Genomic DNA, 18724 nt, shown 5'->3' with positions numbered 1-18724 from the left:
CAACGTCAACATATTCCTTATTATTTATCCATCATTTACATGTCCTTTGTCAATCTTGTTTAATTGTTCTCTTACTCATTTGGAAGTTAACTTCATGGGGAAGGTTTTATTTTACACTGCATATATATATTCTATGTTACATTATTATTGTCTTTGAATAAATACCAAATGCATTATAATTAATTTCATTATTAAAGGTAATTTAATTAAATATTCATTATGCATTTAAAAAAGATGTTTATATCTATATATATATATATATATTAATGTTCATTTTTTTAATATTTTTTATCTTGCACTAAGATTGGTTTCATACTTACAGAATAGTTCCCATTGCAGAATAGTTTGAACATCAGCAGTACAGTGTAATTAATTTGCACAAATTATCAAAGTCCATTAATACTAAAGAGTTTTTACAATATCCACCATCCTCATGATGAAGCACACCTTAACGCATTTCGCACACCTGGGTAATTTCATTGGAACGCTTGTGAAATGTATCGTCCAGGTATCGTTATTCCAAGTGTAGAGGGCAACATTAGAGAGCTGGAATATTATACAAAGCCCTAATCCAGGTGCTGCCATTGTGATTCGAGTACATGGTCACTCTTTCTATCTCTGGGATAATTCCGCACATATCCTGCACTTCTCTCACCTCCGGTCCCCTTCCTATGTTTATACTGCTATGACTCACACAATTACTTCTGTTACACAATGCTGCACAAACTAAGCGTGTTGATTCTGGCACTTTACCAGTCTGATACCAGCTGTGTTCTCTCCAATGTTCCCTACAAGCTTCTGCGCATGTCACTCACCTTTTGACCCTAATTATTAATTTCTCCTGCATACTCCTACCAACCATCATATCTCTTTATAGTCCTTTCCTTCCTGGCAGTCTACACTCTCACCCTCCTCGCTGCACATTCTTCCTTCCTTGTCAGACTCAGACACGAAGGTTAGTGCAACCTACCTGCATCCCTTCCGATGCTATTGCTGAAATCTTATCAGTCTGCTCTGTTCATTTCACTAACAAATATAACTACATTCTCTGGCATGATGTCCTGTTATAAATAAACCCAGTGCTCTCAGCTCCTCTATAGTAATCCAGCATTTATCATGTTTCAGGAAGTACCCTCTGCGGTGTCAGACTTTGAACAGTTCCGAAACACATACAGAAGACTGCTGCTGTGATCTAAATGTCATCTATAGGTAAACTGTTATTGATATTATATTTGTATTTCCGTGTAACTATGAAGATTGTAAGCTCTTAAGTACACGGTACATGTGTATTTATTTACAGATATGTGTTTTTTCCCCTACTAAGTTAACTGTATATTCCAGAGATATGCCATTCAACCAATTTTGAGTATGTCCAATCCAAGGTGAGATCTAGAATTTTGCACTCCCCTCTAATCTGAAAGACAGAGAAAACATTGCCTTCCGTACTCCGCAATGTGTATATATACCACTCCCTCCTCGTGATGGTCGTTGTGTTGGGAAGTAGATAAGAGGAGGTTCAGAACCTGGAGTGCTCCGAGCCTTCAGCAGTCAGTAATGCAACTGCAATATACTTTTAATAATAATAAATCTGTGAATATTAACAATTAGCTTTAATAGGAATCCTAGTTCTGTAGATAAGAATGGGACATTCTAGCTCATAGATGTGTCCCTCTGTATAACAGGTGGGATACAGACGAAGGGATTACACAATCTATGTGTTCACCTGATGGGGGAGGAGCAGGTTGAACAGAATATTGTCATTAGAATTATTTTGCGGTGACTGTAGTGCACAGTATTACTTCTATTGTTATGGATCGGTCTATTGAACAGCCGCATCTCAGTACTAATACTGGCAGAGGTCCTACTTCTACTGGTAAAGCTCCTGCAAGCAGAACGTCTCTCCCAATACAGCGGCTCTTTCAAGCATTAAAGGAAAACATAATGATGATCTTTATTGTGATAAATGTTGTATAAATATAAAATGGCAACTGTTATGAATGAAGAATCATATGGGGCAACCTGCTGGTATTAACTCAACTGAACAAGAAGGTGAGTCTAACACACCCCTGGAATTCACCAGGGAACCCCAGAAGGGAGAGTGGATTTGGCTGCAAGGGGTGCGCAGGTCACGGTTATCAAGCAATCGTGGTCCGAAGAAGCCGGACAGTGAGGTATAAGGGATGTCCAGAGAATGGTCATGGTAGCCACGAGTCGGAAACAGAGAAATCGGTATGAGCCAAAATCACAATCCAAAGGTAGTAAGGAAATAAGCGGGTCTGGAGCCAAAATACACTGGAGCAGGATACTGGTGAGTGAAACAGGCAAGGAGAACGCTGGAGCTAGGTTTGACCTAATACTCTGGCACTCTAGTGGTGGAGGATGGTACCCAGAAGAGAACTTTAGGTCAATCCCAAGATTTTTACAAAAGGACCTCCAAAACCTAGAAACAAATTGTACTCCCCGATCGGAAATAATCTTGCTGGGATTCCCATGTAGGTGAAAGATATTTCTGATAAATAGGAGGGATAATTCAGAGGCTGATGGTAAACCTTTCAGTAGTATGAAATGGGCCATCTTAGAAAATTGGTCTACCACGACCCAGATGATATTATAGCCATGTCTGTCAGGTAGTTCCAGTCGGAAGTTGTCTCAAGACCTTGTGCCAGGCACAAACATTGCAAGCTTGAATATAATTATGGACGTCCGAAGCCAAGGAAGGCCACCAATGGTAACAAGACAGAAGGGCGATTGTATTCTTGATATCGGCATGTCCTGCAAACTTGGAATCGTGAGCCCATTTTAAGACTTTGATACGAAGGTGGGGATAAACTAAAGCACTACCGATGAGTGTGGTTTTGACTTTGGGCTTGATCGGAGCCAGGACCTAGAGTGGGCTAGTACTGGGCCGAAACTCTGCAGTAAGGTAGGTTTCTAAGCAGTCGAAAGATCTAGAAAGGGCATCTGCCATAGCATTCTTAGTACCAGGATGGTAGGACCAGCGAGCCTGAGTGGGGTTAGGACATTGTACAGATTGTAAATATACCAGATTTTTTGTGATCTGTGAAGGTTGTGATGGGATGAAAAACCCCTTCCAAAAGTTATCACCATTATTCTAGAGCAGGGTTTTCCAACCCACGGCCCGCGGGCCGCATGTGGCCCAGCACACCTGTAAATATGGCCCAGAAGGAGTTTTGGTTGTGGCAAGGGGGCAGCGCTCTTAATGGAAAAAAAAAACCTGCAAAAAGAAAAAAAAAGAAACTACTTACCTTGCGGTCACGTGGTCACGTTAGCTGGTACTCCAGCTCCCTCCCTTGTCTCCTCCTCCGCCCAACATCCATTGCGGAGCGCAGCACAGAGGAGACACCCGCGCGATAAGAACAATCAGCAGCACAGAATTGGAGAAAAGAAGAGAAGAGGACAGGAGAACAAGCCGATTAAAAGGTAAGTTAAGGGGGATTTTTTTTATTATTTCAAGGGACGCTGACAAGTGAATAAAAGTCACCTGGTCCTGGAGCATCATGGACCTTATCTCCCTGCTACATACTTCTACTTGTATTACTAATGGGGCATTATATATTATTCTCTTTGGCCCATTATAAGTTGTTATCCCTTAACTAACATAGTGGTGTAATTATCAAAATAGGTCACTTTTTTCTCATATATATATATGTTAACTATGTTTTCTATGGTTTTTTCAATGATCAGCTATCGTTATTGTTAGTGTATCTTATGTGCGGCCCAAACCAACTCGTCTTCTGCCAATGTGGCCCAGGGAAGCTAAAAGGTTGGACACCCCTGTTCTAGAGTGATCTTGACTGCCAAGAGATCCTTGTCTCCATTGCCATAATTAACTTCACAGGAAGAGAATTTCTGGAGGAATAACACAGCCCAAACTCCCATGGTGGAGACAACCACTTCCAGAAAAAATTGTTGCAGTACGAGGGGCTAACAATGCTGCCACCACTGAGCTCCTTCTATGGCACTCAGAACTACGTTCCTTCTGGGTAACTGACACTGCTAGTGTACCTCGTTGCTAGTGTACCCGGGCTGGTACTCCTGACCTCTCAGTTTAGATCAGGGTTGCTGTGGATGGATCTCCCCTGGCCTATCACACTAACCAGGGCTGCCTGGGTAGCAGGCAGAGCGGTGGTACTGGAAAAGCTTGGGTCCAAACCTCAGACAGCCAGAGAACGGATTCGATTTTGGGACTAATCTGTAGATCACAGGAACACAGCAATATTGAAGATGTTTTCAAGCAGGTCTTGAAGCAAGATGTTTATTTGCTCACACTGGTTAGTGGTACCAGTGATCAGTTCAGATGAAAATCAGAAGAATACATTACATGCTCACACAGCTCACCTTTTATACAGTTCTGACATAACTCCTAGCAGAGGTAACCCAGTCCCTGGCTCCCCAACCCCTCTAGAATATTCCCTCGGATCTCAGGATGTAATCTAGTTTTGCCTCTAACACAATGTAACTTCCACATCCCGTTTACCAAAACAAGGATTTAAATGCATTGCAAAGCTAAAGATATTTACATTTATCTGTGAAATTTTAGAAACGCTGTGATGTCCGGCATCTTTGTTTTAGATGCCGGAAATGTAGCAGCACGTTTGCCATTAAACCTTCCTGTCTCCAAGTGAAACCTCACACATCAAAAGGCCTGATTAGCATTAGACCTTTTTGTTCCAACAGTTGCAGAATATACATTCCCAAAAACAGGTTTAAACTTCTAACAAGTCATTTACCCACATCACAATACACAGCAGACTTTCTAAACAAACATAGCTCATTGTATCAGCTATATAGATCAGAAATAAGGAATTTCCTTTAGCGATGGTAAACAGAAAAAACAACTTTTCTACCCTGGTCTCAGAGATAACGATTTCCTATCTCACAATATACACAATATCAAAAATAAGTGCACGTGCAATTACATAAATAAGTGCCCTGCGCTATTTGCTTTAAATACATTTTTACCAAAAGTTATTTAATAGTGATCCAGTCACACAAGTAAAATAGGAAACTTAACACCCAGTTTCAGAAAATAAAGAGATTGATGTAAATTTTGTGAAAGCTTAAATTGCGTTAGCTCCATGGTTAACGGATATATTACATCTTAATGGTAATTATTGGATGTGATTTATAAGATGTGGCGGTGCCCTCTAAGACAGGGGCTGGCTTACCTCCCGCCACGTTAGGGCTGCAAAACTGTATAAAAGGGAGCATTGTTTGACCATGTAGTATTATACCATCTGTACTTTCTGGATATCACTAGTACCGCAAACTGGTGTAACTGTCGTTTTCAGGACTTCCTGAGCTAATAAACATCACTGCTTAAGAAACCTGTTTTGATGCCTACTTTTCTGCTATAATTCCTGTGACCTGCTAGTTAGACGAAATCTAATCCGTTATCCGGCTGTTCTGAAGTTGAAACCCTGCATCCAGTACCAATGCATTGCCCAAAGGGCATCACAAGATATTCATGTGTCCATCCTGAGTATTGAATGCAGTCTTTAATCCAATTAAATTGTAGGAATCTGGTATTCGCGCAACTGAACAAGGAGGTGGCTGAGTCCAGCACACCCCTGTTGTTCACGAGAGACCCCCGCAAGGGAGTATGGACTTGGCTGCGAGAAGTGGGCAGGTTTCTCCAAGACAGTCACCAGTGAAGCGGTAGGGGAAGTTTGGGTAGTCATACAATCTAGGTCAGAACCAGGTACAAGAGATGTCCAAAGAATGACCAAGGTAGCCTTGAGTCAGAACCAGAGAGATCAGTATGAGCCAAAATCCCAATCCAAAGGGAAGGTCGGGAAACAAGCCGGGTCTGGAGTCAACATTCACTGGAGCATGAAGCAGGGTAGCCGGATACAGGTGAGTGTAAAAGGCAGGGAAAACGTTGAAGCTAGGTTTGACTTAATACTCTGGCACCCTATTGGTGTCAGAGTCTTCTATTTATGGGTTGAGAGAGAGGCCTATTTGGCTTGGAGAGATTTTGGACGGTCAGAATATTGCTGACCACCGACATGGGAGGCATTAGGCAGCAGCGCCTACTGCACAGGCAACTTCAAAGGGCCGGGCTCAGAGGAAGAAAAAGCATCCCATTGCTAGGCAACCAGACATGCCCGGCAGGAAGTGAAAGGCGGCCATCCCCAGCACACGGAGGAAATGCAGGGACAACGCCTGACAGCAACATTACATATATCACCAGCAGTGACAACATAAAACTCAGACCATGGCCACTTTGTACTAATACTGGTCATGCTACTGCTTGTATTAGATTTCCCAGTGCATCAAGGTCATTCATCTTCTGTAACTAGCATCACCTGCTAGATCTAAGTAGAAGTCTATCACCTCCAAAACAGGCACATCAAAGATTCAGAAGAACCCTGAGGCTAAAGAACCATTTGGGCCTTCACATAATCCCTAGGAGAGCATAAGGCTGTCCCTGACTTGTACAACTGACGTGTCCCAGTCTGGCTGTGACATGTCGGACAGCCTTATGTGACCCCGACTGACGTGTCACAGTCTGACACTGTAGAGCAGCTTGCACTCTCTTCCCCATTTTTTCAATAGTTTGGAAATGTGAGGATGACTAATGGTTACTTAGAAATTGAGAATGCTACTTTGGAAGTTGTGATACAAGGACTTGACGAGGAGGATAATGGAGATGGTAATAAGTATGAAAACGATGATACATGTGTTGAGCTTGAACTAGTTGATGAGGATGATATTGACTGTGCTGAACGCTGAAGTAAGATAGCCACCAGTAATGCTATATGCCCTAACTGTGTTATTCCTGACCCAGTCACTTGGACCTGATTCATGAAGGCACGTATCTGATGTTTTTGAACTTATCATAAGCAAAATAACTCTGCACATGCTCAGAACCGGGACATACGCCAGTAAACGCAGCCCTTTCCGCCCCATCTTTGAACGCAAAATACACTTACTTCAGCGATGATTTCGGGTAGTGGGAGGAGAAGGGGCGTTTTACCACAGTCAGTGTACAGTAAGGGCGCGCCAAGCTCAAGCTCTGAGTGTCTCAAAGTAACTTTTGTTTGCCTCATCTCTTGTTCCAGCTGCAAGCCTAGTCTACCACCTGATCAGTAGTGATGACAGTCTTGTGTGCATGATAGAACATGTGTTTGCAATCAAAAGCAGAGTAGACATTAACAGCATTCTAATAGGTTATTTCATGAGGGAAAAAACTTCTTTATTTTTATGAGTCAGGGATAGCCGACTCATCAGATCCCTGGTTTAGTATCATATCATATATTCCAACAGTCATATAATAAATCACCTCTATTTTGTCAGGAATCCTCTCCTAATCACATTTACCTGTCACAAACCGCTCTCTGCCTACTTGTGACTTGGACTCTTACTGTAAGGGATCACACAGCATTCCAGTCTTAATCTAACGCTCGCCTATCTCTTAAACTACAGATTTAACTGGTCCCTTTCCCCATACAGGCACACGCTTCCATCCCTCACCGTAACTCCCACCAGCTACGTATAAGTTTCGTAGCAAACCTATGACTTAATTATCCAAATGTTGACACTCTGTGCTGATAGTGAAAATAGCTAAAAGTACACTGGTATTTAAAGGGTTAACACAGCCAAGTAATCAACCTCTTTTAAACAGGCAGTGAGCTTGTCTAGAGCAATAAGAAAACGCTTATTAAATTGTAGATATAATATGCAAAAAAGTACAATACTTATAGGTTATAAAAACAATTAATAAAAGTTGACATGACATTACATAAACAAAACAGGTCAAATAAAAGTTTTAAAGTTTCAGTGTGTAAACTAACATACAGGTTGTATAATCTGCACCAAGGGAAGTTGGCTTGGAAGATGGACAGCTTATCAATGTTGATTGATTTCCCAAATGTCTGACAGTTTCTTGCAAGTGGTTTCATCTTTTTAAAGACACTTTGTGATATATTTACTAAACTACAGGTTTGAAAAAGTGGAGATGTTGCCTATAGCAGCCAATCACATTCTACTTATTTATTTATTACATTCTACAAAATGACAGCTAGAATCTGTTTGTTTGCTATAGGCAACATCTCCACTTTTTCAAACCCGCTGATTAGTGAAACTGTCACCTTTCCCCTCCTCCAGGGATGTGATCTGCAAGGGGGGCTTTGACACACTTTACAACCACGATTTACATCCCTTTTTAATACCAATGCTAAAATGTTACATAACTTCCCTGATCTCACAGACCCAATTTTATTATTCATAAATCCAATACAAATTTACCAATTTATAGATACCAAACATACATAGGCTCAGTGTATTAGTTGAGCTGAAACTAATTTCCTCTCGTTCACTGTGTGACACTTACAGAGAAACACAAACTATAAATTGATTCACTTGATGCACAGTATTTATAATGCAGTTATGATTAAGCTTTGTTCCCCACAGTTATGTTATTTGTTAATCCCTATAACTGTAATTCCTCCCTGTTCGCTACCTTGTGTGTGGACATTGTTCTATCATAACACAGACAGCATATTTCAACATATGTCAAAGCATCTGGAAAACAATACCAAGTTAATGTGTGTAATGGACAGAGCAAGCTCATTTTCCTTTGTCCTGTCATTCCTGTATATTGCACCTCAGATTCCATAGTGCATGACATACCTGACATACATGAGTACAGTAAATTAACAGGAATGTACAACTGAGCAGAATAATAAATTCATGGATATAAAAGCAGAACAAATAGCAAGGCATACAGACACAATTCAGCATCAGACATGAGAGGGGCACATGAGGAAGACAGAGGACAGACCTGAGATATAAGTTAGAGAGGACCCTGACTATGAGAGCTTACAGTCTAAAGGTGGGGGGTGAAAAGCTAATAAGATCAAGTAGTCAAATAGGACAGTTTAGACTGAGGTATGGCCCTGGTGATGTGGCAGTGGGGAGAGATATGAAAAGCAATAGTAATGGAGCACCGAGGCTCTAGGTACATGGTCTAGCGGTGGGTGTGGGGGTTTGGCAGGCTCCAATTACGGTTTGAGCGAAGTAGGAGCTTGACCACAGAAATAACGTGCTCCATTTTAAGCACCACAGGAAGGCAAAATGGGCTCTAGTGGGGCAGATATAATCAGTCATGTACTGTGGATTGACTTTCATCAGTCCAAGATCCCCAGATGGTGGCAGTTTATAGGACCCAACACATTAGAGGACCCAATACTCGGAGATCCATTTTATATTGGTTGTTGGTAACATCTTCATCCACTAGTTTCCTGCAGCCTTTGAACAATGTTTCCATTGTAGTTTCAGCTGTTGCTGCTGCCTGTGTACTTTGTACTTCTGGGGCTGTTCTTCCCATATGTTTCATTTATGTCCAATTCCATCTCCTAGTAGTGGTAGGAAATTCTGGGATTTGTCCACATTTATCTGTCTTTTTTTACAGACTCCATGTCCCCAGTCCATCCATCTCTTCCACATTTTACAGACTTCATGCCCCTAATTCACCCAGCAACACCTCCTTTTATAGACTCCATGCCCCCAATATGCCCAGCTCTTCCACATTTCACAGACTACATGACCCCAATCCACCAGCCACCCCTCATTTTACAGACTCCAGGCCCCCAATCCACTCAATTGTCCCACATTTTACTGACTCCATGCCCCCAATCCAGCCAGCCACACCTACCTTTACAGGCTCCATGCCAGCAATCTACAAAGCCACCCCTCATTGTACAGACAACACGCCCCCAATCTGCCCAGCTGCTGTACTATAATATGATGGGTCATATGATTGAACACTATACAGAGTGCAAAAGTTTGTAACCCTCAGCCTGTAGGATGACACATTGGAGACGGGTCTCTGACCTGACAGATAACTATGTTGTGATACTGAATAGCTTCATGTTTAGCATTCGTCGAAGTATTAACCTACATATTTCTCCACCTTTTATCTATCTCTAGTTACAGACTGATATCTTAGGCAGTCTGTGTGTCTGTGGCTACTGTGGAACTAAAATTTCCTGAATGACCAAGAAGCCATAGCCATGGGAGAGTATGCATGGACTTGTAGCTCCACAACTGTTGGAGAGCCTCTATCTACTACAATCTGTTATCGGAACTATCACAGAATGAGGAACCGCAGTATATATCCAATGTACCATTCACTGAGGTGGAGGCACTGGAAATGTTTCAGTCACTGTAATCTGTAATACGGAGGAATCTTCTGTTCCATTCACTGAGGTTTCTACTGCTGTTCTTACAGATTCTGGACCAGTGCAGTTTCCTACAGCCCCCCAGGGTGAACCCCCCAGCTACAATTCCATTGCACCATGCGCCCCTCCCATTATGTATCCACCAGTTGCCCCCAACCCTGCCCTACACAACATGGAATTTAAGGGAGGACCTCCTGGTCTTCAGCATCTCCTGCAGGTAAGTGTCCTGCTTGTTTTATAGCGTTTCTCCTCTCCCACCCCTCAAAATGTAGAGAACTGGTCAACTCTACTGTCTACCAGAGATAGGACCTCCCATATGTGTGTAAACAGAGTGTGGCCTCCTCTTCTACATGCTGTAGACTGTAAGCTCTTTGGGTGAAACATTTTCCCTATTGCATCCACAGCATTTCCTGTATATGTATTTATATGGATTCTGTTGTAATACGTGCATTGTTTATTTGCTTAATCTCTTTATATAAGGTTGGTTAGATGGGGTAAATATAATCTATTGTCAATGTGCAAGAATTCTATTGTAATAAGGCTCAAAACCACTGCACAGTGCAGCAGAGTCAGATGGGAAATAAAATGTGAGACCTATTTGTTGATGCACTTTTTTCCTGCAATAAGTCAGATTTATAAACACTGCTTATTGTGGCAATAAAAAAATACCTTTTAGCGTCATAAGTTAGTAAAAAAAAAAAAAATGCTCAGCTGCGCTGGCAGGACTGTGATGGTTTGTTAGGATTAAGCAGCTTCGGCCAGGAATACGGTTTTCACCCAGCTACAAATCAGCCACTGAGACACAGTTTGCAGCTTCATTTCACCAGAATTCTCAACTTTAGAACCAGATAGAACCATAAGTCCAGGCTTATATGATATACACAGTAACAGCAACTGCAACCCCAATGTTTTTATCAACAGAGTGGAGGATGTTGGGCTGAAGTACTTGGACTTGGTGGTGAATTTGTTGTTGTTTGGCTTTCCTCTCAGAACGGACATAGTCTATTTATTCTGTGCAGCCTCTAGTGCTCATTCAGCATCTCCCTGCTGTGCAGCCTCTAGTACTCATTCAGCATCTCCTTGCTGTGCGGCCTCTAGTACTCATTCAGCATCTCCCTGCTGTGCGGCCTCTAGTGATCATTCAGCATCTCCCTGCTGTGCAGTCTCTAGTGCTCATTCAGCATCTCCCTGCTGTGCAGCCTCTAGTGCTTATTCAGCATCTCCCTGCTGTGCGGCCTCTAGTGCTCATTTAGCATCTCCCTGCTGTGCGGCCTCTAGTGCTCATTCAGCATCTCCCTGCTGTGCGGCCTCTAGTGATCATTCAGCATCTCCCTGCTGTGCAGCCTCTAGTGCTCATTCAGCATCTCCCTACTGTGCGGCCTCTAGTGCTCATTCAGCATCTCCCTGCTGTGCGGCCTCTAGTGCTCATTCAGCATCTCCCTGCTGTGCGGCCTCTAGTGCTCATTCAGCATCTCCCTGCTGTGCGGCCTCTAGTGCTCATTCAGCATCTCCCTGCTGTGCGGCCTCTAGTGCTCATTTAGCATCTCCCTTCTGTGCAGCCTCTAGTGCTCATTCAGCATCTCCCTGCTGTGCGGCCTCTAGTGCTCATTCAGCATCTCCCTGCTGTGCGGCCTCTAGTGCTCATTCAGCATCTCCCTTCTGTGCAGCCTCTAGTGCTCATTCAGCATCTCCCTTCTGTGCAGCCTCTAGTGCTCATTCAGCATCTCCCTGCTGTGCAGCCTCTAGTACTCATTCAGCATCTCCCTGCTGTGCGGCCTCTAGTACTCATTCAGCATCTCCCTGCTGTGCGGCCTCTAGTGATCATTCAGCATCTCCCTGCTGTGCAGTCTCTAGTGCTCATTCAGCATCTCCCTGCTGTGCAGCCTCTAGTGCTTATTCAGCATCTCCCTGCTGTGCGGCCTCTAGTGCTCATTTAGCATCTCAATGCTGTGCGGCCTCTAGTGCTCATTCAGCATCTCCCTGCTGTGCGGCCTCTAGTGATCATTCAGCATCTCCCTGCTGTGCAGCCTCTAGTGCTCATTCAGCATCTCCCTACTGTGCGGCCTCTAGTGCTCATTCAGCATCTCCCTGCTGTGCGGCCTCTAGTGCTCATTCAGCATCTCCCTGCTGTGCGGCCTCTAGTGCTCATTCAGCATCTCCCTGCTGTGCGGCCTCTAGTGCTCATTCAGCATCTCCCTGCTGTGCGGCCTCTAGTGCTCATTTAGCATCTCCCTTCTGTGCGGCCTCTAGTGCTCATTCAGCATCTCCCTGCTGTGCGGCCTCTAGTGCTCATTCAGCATCTCCCTGCTGTGCGGCCTCTAGTGCTCATTCAGCATCTCCCTTCTGTGCAGCCTCTAGTGCTCATTCAGCATCTCCCTTCTGTGCAGCCTCTAGTGCTCATTCAGCATCTCCCTGCTGTGCGGCCTCTAGTGCTCATTCAGCATCTCCCTGCTGTGCGGCCTCTAGTGCTCATTCAGCATCTCCCTGCTGTGCAGCCTCTAGTGCTCACTCAGAATCTCCCTGATGTGCAGCCTCTAGTGCTCATTTAGCATCTCCCTTCTGTGCGGCCTCTAGTGCTCATTCAGCATCTCCCTGCTGTGCGGCCTCTAGTGCTCATTCAGCATCTCCCTGCTGTGCAGCCTCTAGTGCTCATTCAGCATCTCCCTGCTGTGCAGCCTCTAGTGCTCATTCAGCATCTCCCTTCTGTGCAGCCTCTAGTGCTCATTCAGCATCTCCCTGCTGTGCGGCCTCTACTTCTCATTCAGCATCTCCACGCTGTGCGGCCTCTAGTGCTCATTCAGCATCTCCCTGCTGTGCAGCCTCTAGTGCTCATTCAGCATCTCCCTGCTGTGCAGCCTCTAGTGCTCATTCAGCATCTCCCTGCTGTGCAGCCTCTAGTGCTCATTCAGCATCTCCCTGCTGTGCGGCCTCTACTTCTCATTCAGCATCTCCACGCTGTGCGGCCTCTAGTGCTCATTCAGCATCTCCCTGCTGTGCAGCCTCTAGTGCTCATTCAGCATCTCCCTTCTGTGCAGCCTCTAGTGCTCATTCAGCATCTCCCTGCTGTGCGGCCTCTACTTCTCATTCAGCATCTCCACGCTGTGCGGCCTCTAGTGCTCATTCAGCATCTCCCTGCTGTGCAGCCTCTAGTGCTCATTCAGCATCTCCCTGCTGTGCAGTCTCTTGTGCTCATTCAGCATCTCCCTGCTGTGCAGCCTCTATTGCTCATTCAGCATCTCCCTGCTGTGCGGCCTCTAGTGCTCATTCAGCATCTTCCTGCTGTTCAGCCTCTAGTGCTCATTCAGCATCTCCCTGCTGTGCGGCCTCTAGTACTCATTCAGCATCTCCCTTCTGTGCAGCCTCTAGTACTCATTCAGCATCTCCCTACTGTGCAGCCTCTAGTGCTCATTCAGCATCTCCCTGCTGTGCAGCCTCTAGTGCTCATTCAGCATCTCCCTGCTGTGCAGTCTCTTGTGCTCATTCAGCATCTCCCTGCTGTGCAGCCTCTAGTGCTCATTCAGCATCTCCCTGCTGTGCAGCCTCTAGTGCTCACTCAGAATCTCCCTGCTGTGCGGCCTCTAGTGCTCATTCAGCATCTCCCTGCTGTGCGGCCTCTAGTGCTCATTCAGCATCTCCCTTCTGTGCAGCCTCTAGTGCTCATTCAGCATCTCCCTTCTGTGCAGCCTCTAGTGCTCATTCAGCATCTCCCTGCTGTGCGGCCTCTAGTGCTCACTCAGCATATCCCTGCTGTGCGGCCTCTAGTGCTCATTCAGCATCTCCCTGCTGTGCAGCCTCTAGTGCTCATTCAGCATCTCCCTGCTGTGCAGCATCTCCCTGCTGTGCTGCCTCTATTGATCATTCAGCATCTCCCTGCTGTGCGGCCTCTAGTGCTCACTCAGCATATCCCTGCTGTGCGGCCTCTAGTGCTCATTCAGCATCTCCCTGCTGTGCAGCCTCTAGTGCTCATTCAGCATCTCCCTGCTGTGCAGCCTCTAGTGCTCATTCAGCATCTCCCTGCTGTGCAGCCTCTAGTGCTCATTCAGCATCTCCCTGCTGTGCGGCCTCTACTTCTCATTCAGCATCTCCACGCTGTGCGGCCTCTAGTGCTCATTCAGCATCTCCCTTCTGTGCAGCCTCTAGTGCTCATTCAGCATCTCCCTTCTGTGCAGCCTCTAGTGCTCATTCAGCATCTCCCTTCTGTGCAGCCTCTAGTGCTCATTCAGCATCTCCCTGCTGTGCGGCCTCTAGTGCTCATTCAGCATCTCCCTGCTGTGCGGCCTCTAGTGCTCATTCAGCATCTCCCTGCTGTGCAGCCTCTAGTGCTCACTCAGAATCTCCCTGATGTGCAGCCTCTAGTGCTCATTTAGCATCTCCCTTCTGTGCGGCCTCTAGTGCTCATTCAGCATCTCCCTGCTGTGCAGTCTCTAGTGCTCATTCAGCATCTCCCTGCTGTGCGGCCTCTACTTCTCATTCAGCATCTCCACGCTGTGCGGCCTCTAGTGCTCATTCAGCATCTCCCTGCTGTGCGGCCTCTACTTCTCATTCAGCATCTCCACGCTGTGCGGCCTCTAGTGCTCATTCAGCATCTCCCTGCTGTGCAGCCTCTAGTGCTCATTCAGCATCTCCCTGCTGTGCAGCCTCTAGTGCTCATTCAGCATCTCCCTGCTGTGCAGCCTCTAGTGCTCATTCAGCATCTCCCTGCTGTGCGGCCTCTACTTCTCATTCAGCATCTCCACGCTGTGCGGCCTCTAGTGCTCATTCAGCATCTCCCTGCTGTGCAGCCTCTAGTGCTCATTCAGCATCTCCCTTCTGTGCAGCCTCTAGTGCTCATTCAGCATCTCCCTGCTGTGCGGCCTCTACTTCTCATTCAGCATCTCCACGCTGTGCGGCCTCTAGTGCTCATTCAGCATCTCCCTGCTGTGCAGCCTCTAGTGCTCATTCAGCATCTCCCTGCTGTGCAGCCTCTAGTGCTCACTCAGCATCTCCCTGCTGTGCAGCCTCTAGTGCTCATTCAGCATCTCCCTGCTGTGCAGTCTCTTGTGCTCATTCAGCATCTCCCTGCTGTGCAGCCTCTAGTGCTCATTCAGCATCTCCCTGCTGTGCGGCCTCTAGTGCTCATTCAGCATCTTCCTGCTGTTCAGCCTCTAGTGCTCATTCAGCATCTCCCTGCTGTGCGGCCTCTAGTACTCATTCAGCATCTCCCTTCTGTGCAGCCTCTAGTACTCATTCAGCATCTCCCTACTGTGCAGCCTCTAGTGCTCATTCAGCATCTCCCTGCTGTGCAGCCTCTAGTGCTCATTCAGCATCTCCCTGCTGTGCAGTCTCTTGTGCTCATTCAGCATCTCCCTGCTGTGCAGCCTCTAGTGCTCATTCAGCATCTCCCTGCTGTGCAGCCTCTAGTGCTCACTCAGAATCTCCCTGCTGTGCGGCCTCTAGTGCTCATTCAGCATCTCCCTGCTGTGCGGCCTCTAGTGCTCATTCAGCATCTCCCTGCTGTGCGGCCTCTAGTGCTCATTCAGCATCTCCCTTCTGTGCAGCCTCTAGTGCTCATTCAGCATCTCCCTGCTGTGCGGCCTCTAGTGCTCACTCAGCATATCCCTGCTGTGCGGCCTCTAGTGCTCATTCAGCATCTCCCTGCTGTGCAGCCTCTAGTGCTCATTCAGCATCTCCCTGCTGTGCAGCATCTCCCTTCTGTGCGGCCTCTAGTGATCATTCAGCATCTCCCTGCTGTGCGGCCTCTAGTGCTCACTCAGCATATCCCTGCTGTGCGGCCTCTAGTGCTCATTCAGCATCTCCCTGCTGTGCAGCCTCTAGTGCTCATTCAGCATCTCCCTGCTGTGCAGCCTCTAGTGCTCATTCAGCATCTCCCTGCTGTGCAGCCTCTAGTGCTCATTCAGCATCTCCCTGCTGTGCGGCCTCTACTTCTCATTCAGCATCTCCACGCTGTGCGGCCTCTAGTGCTCATTCAGCATCTCCCTGCTGTGCAGCCTCTAGTGCTCATTCAGCATCTCCCTTCTGTGCAGCCTCTAGTGCTCATTCAGCATCTCCCTGCTGTGCGGCCTCTACTTCTCATTCAGCATCTCCACGCTGTGCGGCCTCTAGTGCTCATTCAGCATCTCCCTGCTGTGCAGCCTCTAGTGCTCATTCAGCATCTCCCTGCTGTGCAGTCTCTTGTGCTCATTCAGCATCTCCCTGCTGTTCAGCCTCCAGTGCTCATTCAGCATCTCCCTGCTGTGCAGCCTCTAGTGCTCATTCAGCATCTCCCTGCTGTGCAGCCTCTAGTGCTCATTCAGCATCTCCCTGCTGTGCAGCCTCTAGTGCTCATTCAGCATCTCCCTGCTGTGCGGCCTCTAGTGCTCACTCAGAATCTCCCTGCTGTGCGGCCTCTAGTGCTCATTCAGCATCTCCCTGCTGTGCAGCCTCTAGTGCTCATTCAGCATCTCCCTGCTGTGCGGCCTCTAGTGCTCATTCAGCATCTCCCTTCTGTGCAGCCTCTAGTGCTCATTCAGCATCTCCCTGCTGTGCGGCCTCTAGTGCTCACTCAGCATATCCCTGCTGTGCGGCCTCTAGTGTTCATTCAGCATCTCCCTGCTGTGCAGCCTCTAGTGCTCATTCAGCATCTCCCTGCTGTGCAGCATCTCCCTGCTGTGCGGCCTCTAGTGATCATTCAGCATCTCCCTGCTGTGCGGCCTCTAGTGCTCACTCAGCATATCCCTGCTGTGCGGCCTCTAGTGCTCATTCAGCATCTCCCTGCTGTGCGGCCTCTAGTGCTCATTCAGCATCTCCCTGCTGTGCGGCCTCTAGTGATCATTCAGCATCTCCCTGCTGTGCAGCCTCTAGTGATCATTCACATCTCCCTGCTGTGCGGCCTCTAGTGCTCATTCAGCATCTCCCTGCTGTGCAGCCTCTAGTGCTCATTCAGCATCTCCCTGCTGTGCAGCCTCTAGTGCTCATTCAGCATCTCCCTGCTGTGCGGCCTCTAGTGATCATTCAGCATCTCCCTGCTGTGCGGCCTCTAGTGCTCACTCAGCATATCCCTGCTGTGCGGCCTCTAGTGCTCATTCAGCATCTCCCTGCTGTTCAGCCTCTAGTGATCATTCAGCATCTCCCTGCTGTGCGGCCTCTAGTGCTTGTTCAGCATCTCCCTGCTGTTCAGCCTCTAGTGATCATTCAGCATCTCCCTGCTGTGCGGCCTCTAGTGCTTGTTCAGCATCTCCCTGCTGTGCAGCCTCTAGTGCTCATTCAGCATTTCCCTGCTGTTCAGCCTCTAGTGATCATTCAGCATTTCCCTGCTGTGCGGCCTCTAGTGATCATTCAGCATCTAGGACTCTGACACTCGTCTAGTGGCAGAGTATTAGCTCACATCTAGGTATTTTCCCAGAAAATTCATTATGTACTTCTTTAAAAGCAATTTTTTCATGTTTGGTATACAGATAATGATGGTAAAGACATTCTAAATTATCTAGACATGTTTCCTGTTTAGCACAAAATCTTCATAATATTCCATGATGTAATCTATACAGACAGGCACAAATTCATCCAGCAAATCTTTAAAAATATCATTGGAAAAATGTTTAAAGGTGGATGGAGTGTTGCAAAATTCAAAAGTTCCATGCTAGATTTTAAATGCGGTTTCCTCACATCACACTTCCTTACTTTGACCCAGGGCTGCCAAGAGGAATTCAGGGCCCGGGTACAAAAATTTCATGGGGTCCCCCCTCATAGTCGAGTAAGCCCCAAAAAAGAAAATAATTTCGGGGGTGTGGTCATACATTCAGGGGCGTGTCAATGCACCGTTGGGGCGTGGCTAGCCTAACGGCGGCGCAAAAATTTTCGGGGCTGTGGTCATACATTTGGGGGCGTGGCAATGCGCCGTTGGGGCGTAGCTAGCACATCAAAATCACTAGGTCCTGAATTCACCAGAGCGTCACATATGTCCCAGCACTCCTGACTTTTAAGACATCTAGCACCCCCATATTCAATAGCCCCCGAACCACCCCATCTTAAATGAATAGTCCCCACTATTAAATTGCCCCACCATCACCCTACAAACAAAATAGCGCCCATTAATTAGTGCTTCTCTCCCTTTTTTTTTTAATTAGTGCTTCTCTCCCCTTTTGATTTTAATTAGTGCTTCTCTCCCCTTTTTTTTTTTTTTTTTTTTTTTACTCTCTGCCTCTCTCCCCTGTTTTTTTTACTCCCTCTTCTTTAGAGCACTGTCCCTTTCTGTTTCCCTCCCCTTGCCTCTCCGCTTCTTTACTTACCTACTTTCTTTTCTTTTCTTCTCTTCTCCTCTTTCTTTTGTCTCCTCTTGTTTCTTCTGGTCTTGTCTGGCGCTCCTCACTGACAGACGGGCGTGACTTGACGTCACGCCCGGCAGTCAGTGTGAATGGAGAAGAGAGGAAGGAGGGACGCAGCGCCGATCACGTGAGTATGAATCTTTGGGGGTTTTTTCCAGTACCCCCCACCAACGACGGACCCCCCCCCCACCGCGAAAAAAAAAATAAAAAAAAATCACC

At 46.5% G+C, this 18724-nt stretch overlaps 1 protein-coding gene across 1 annotated transcript in view; it reads left to right on the top strand.

The window, feature by feature from the left end:
- Positions 1-350: 350 nt before the first annotated feature.
- Positions 351-18724, top strand: part of LOC142150937 (phospholipid scramblase 1-like) — a 34981-nt gene continuing 16607 nt past the window's right edge. The window contains exons 1-3 of the mRNA XM_075206139.1: positions 351-955; positions 1126-1209; positions 10256-10422. Coding sequence (XP_075062240.1) covers positions 1197-1209; positions 10256-10422 — 180 coding nt within the window. The 5' untranslated portion in view covers positions 351-955; positions 1126-1196. The remainder of the gene's footprint in view (positions 956-1125; positions 1210-10255; positions 10423-18724) is intronic.

The sequence above is a fragment of the Mixophyes fleayi genome, chromosome 4 (genome assembly GCF_038048845.1).
Source record: "Mixophyes fleayi isolate aMixFle1 chromosome 4, aMixFle1.hap1, whole genome shotgun sequence".
Lineage (NCBI taxonomy): Eukaryota > Metazoa > Chordata > Amphibia > Anura > Limnodynastidae > Mixophyes > Mixophyes fleayi.
Note: the sequence above shows the minus strand (reverse complement) of the source record. Positions and strands in the feature narration are given on the sequence as shown.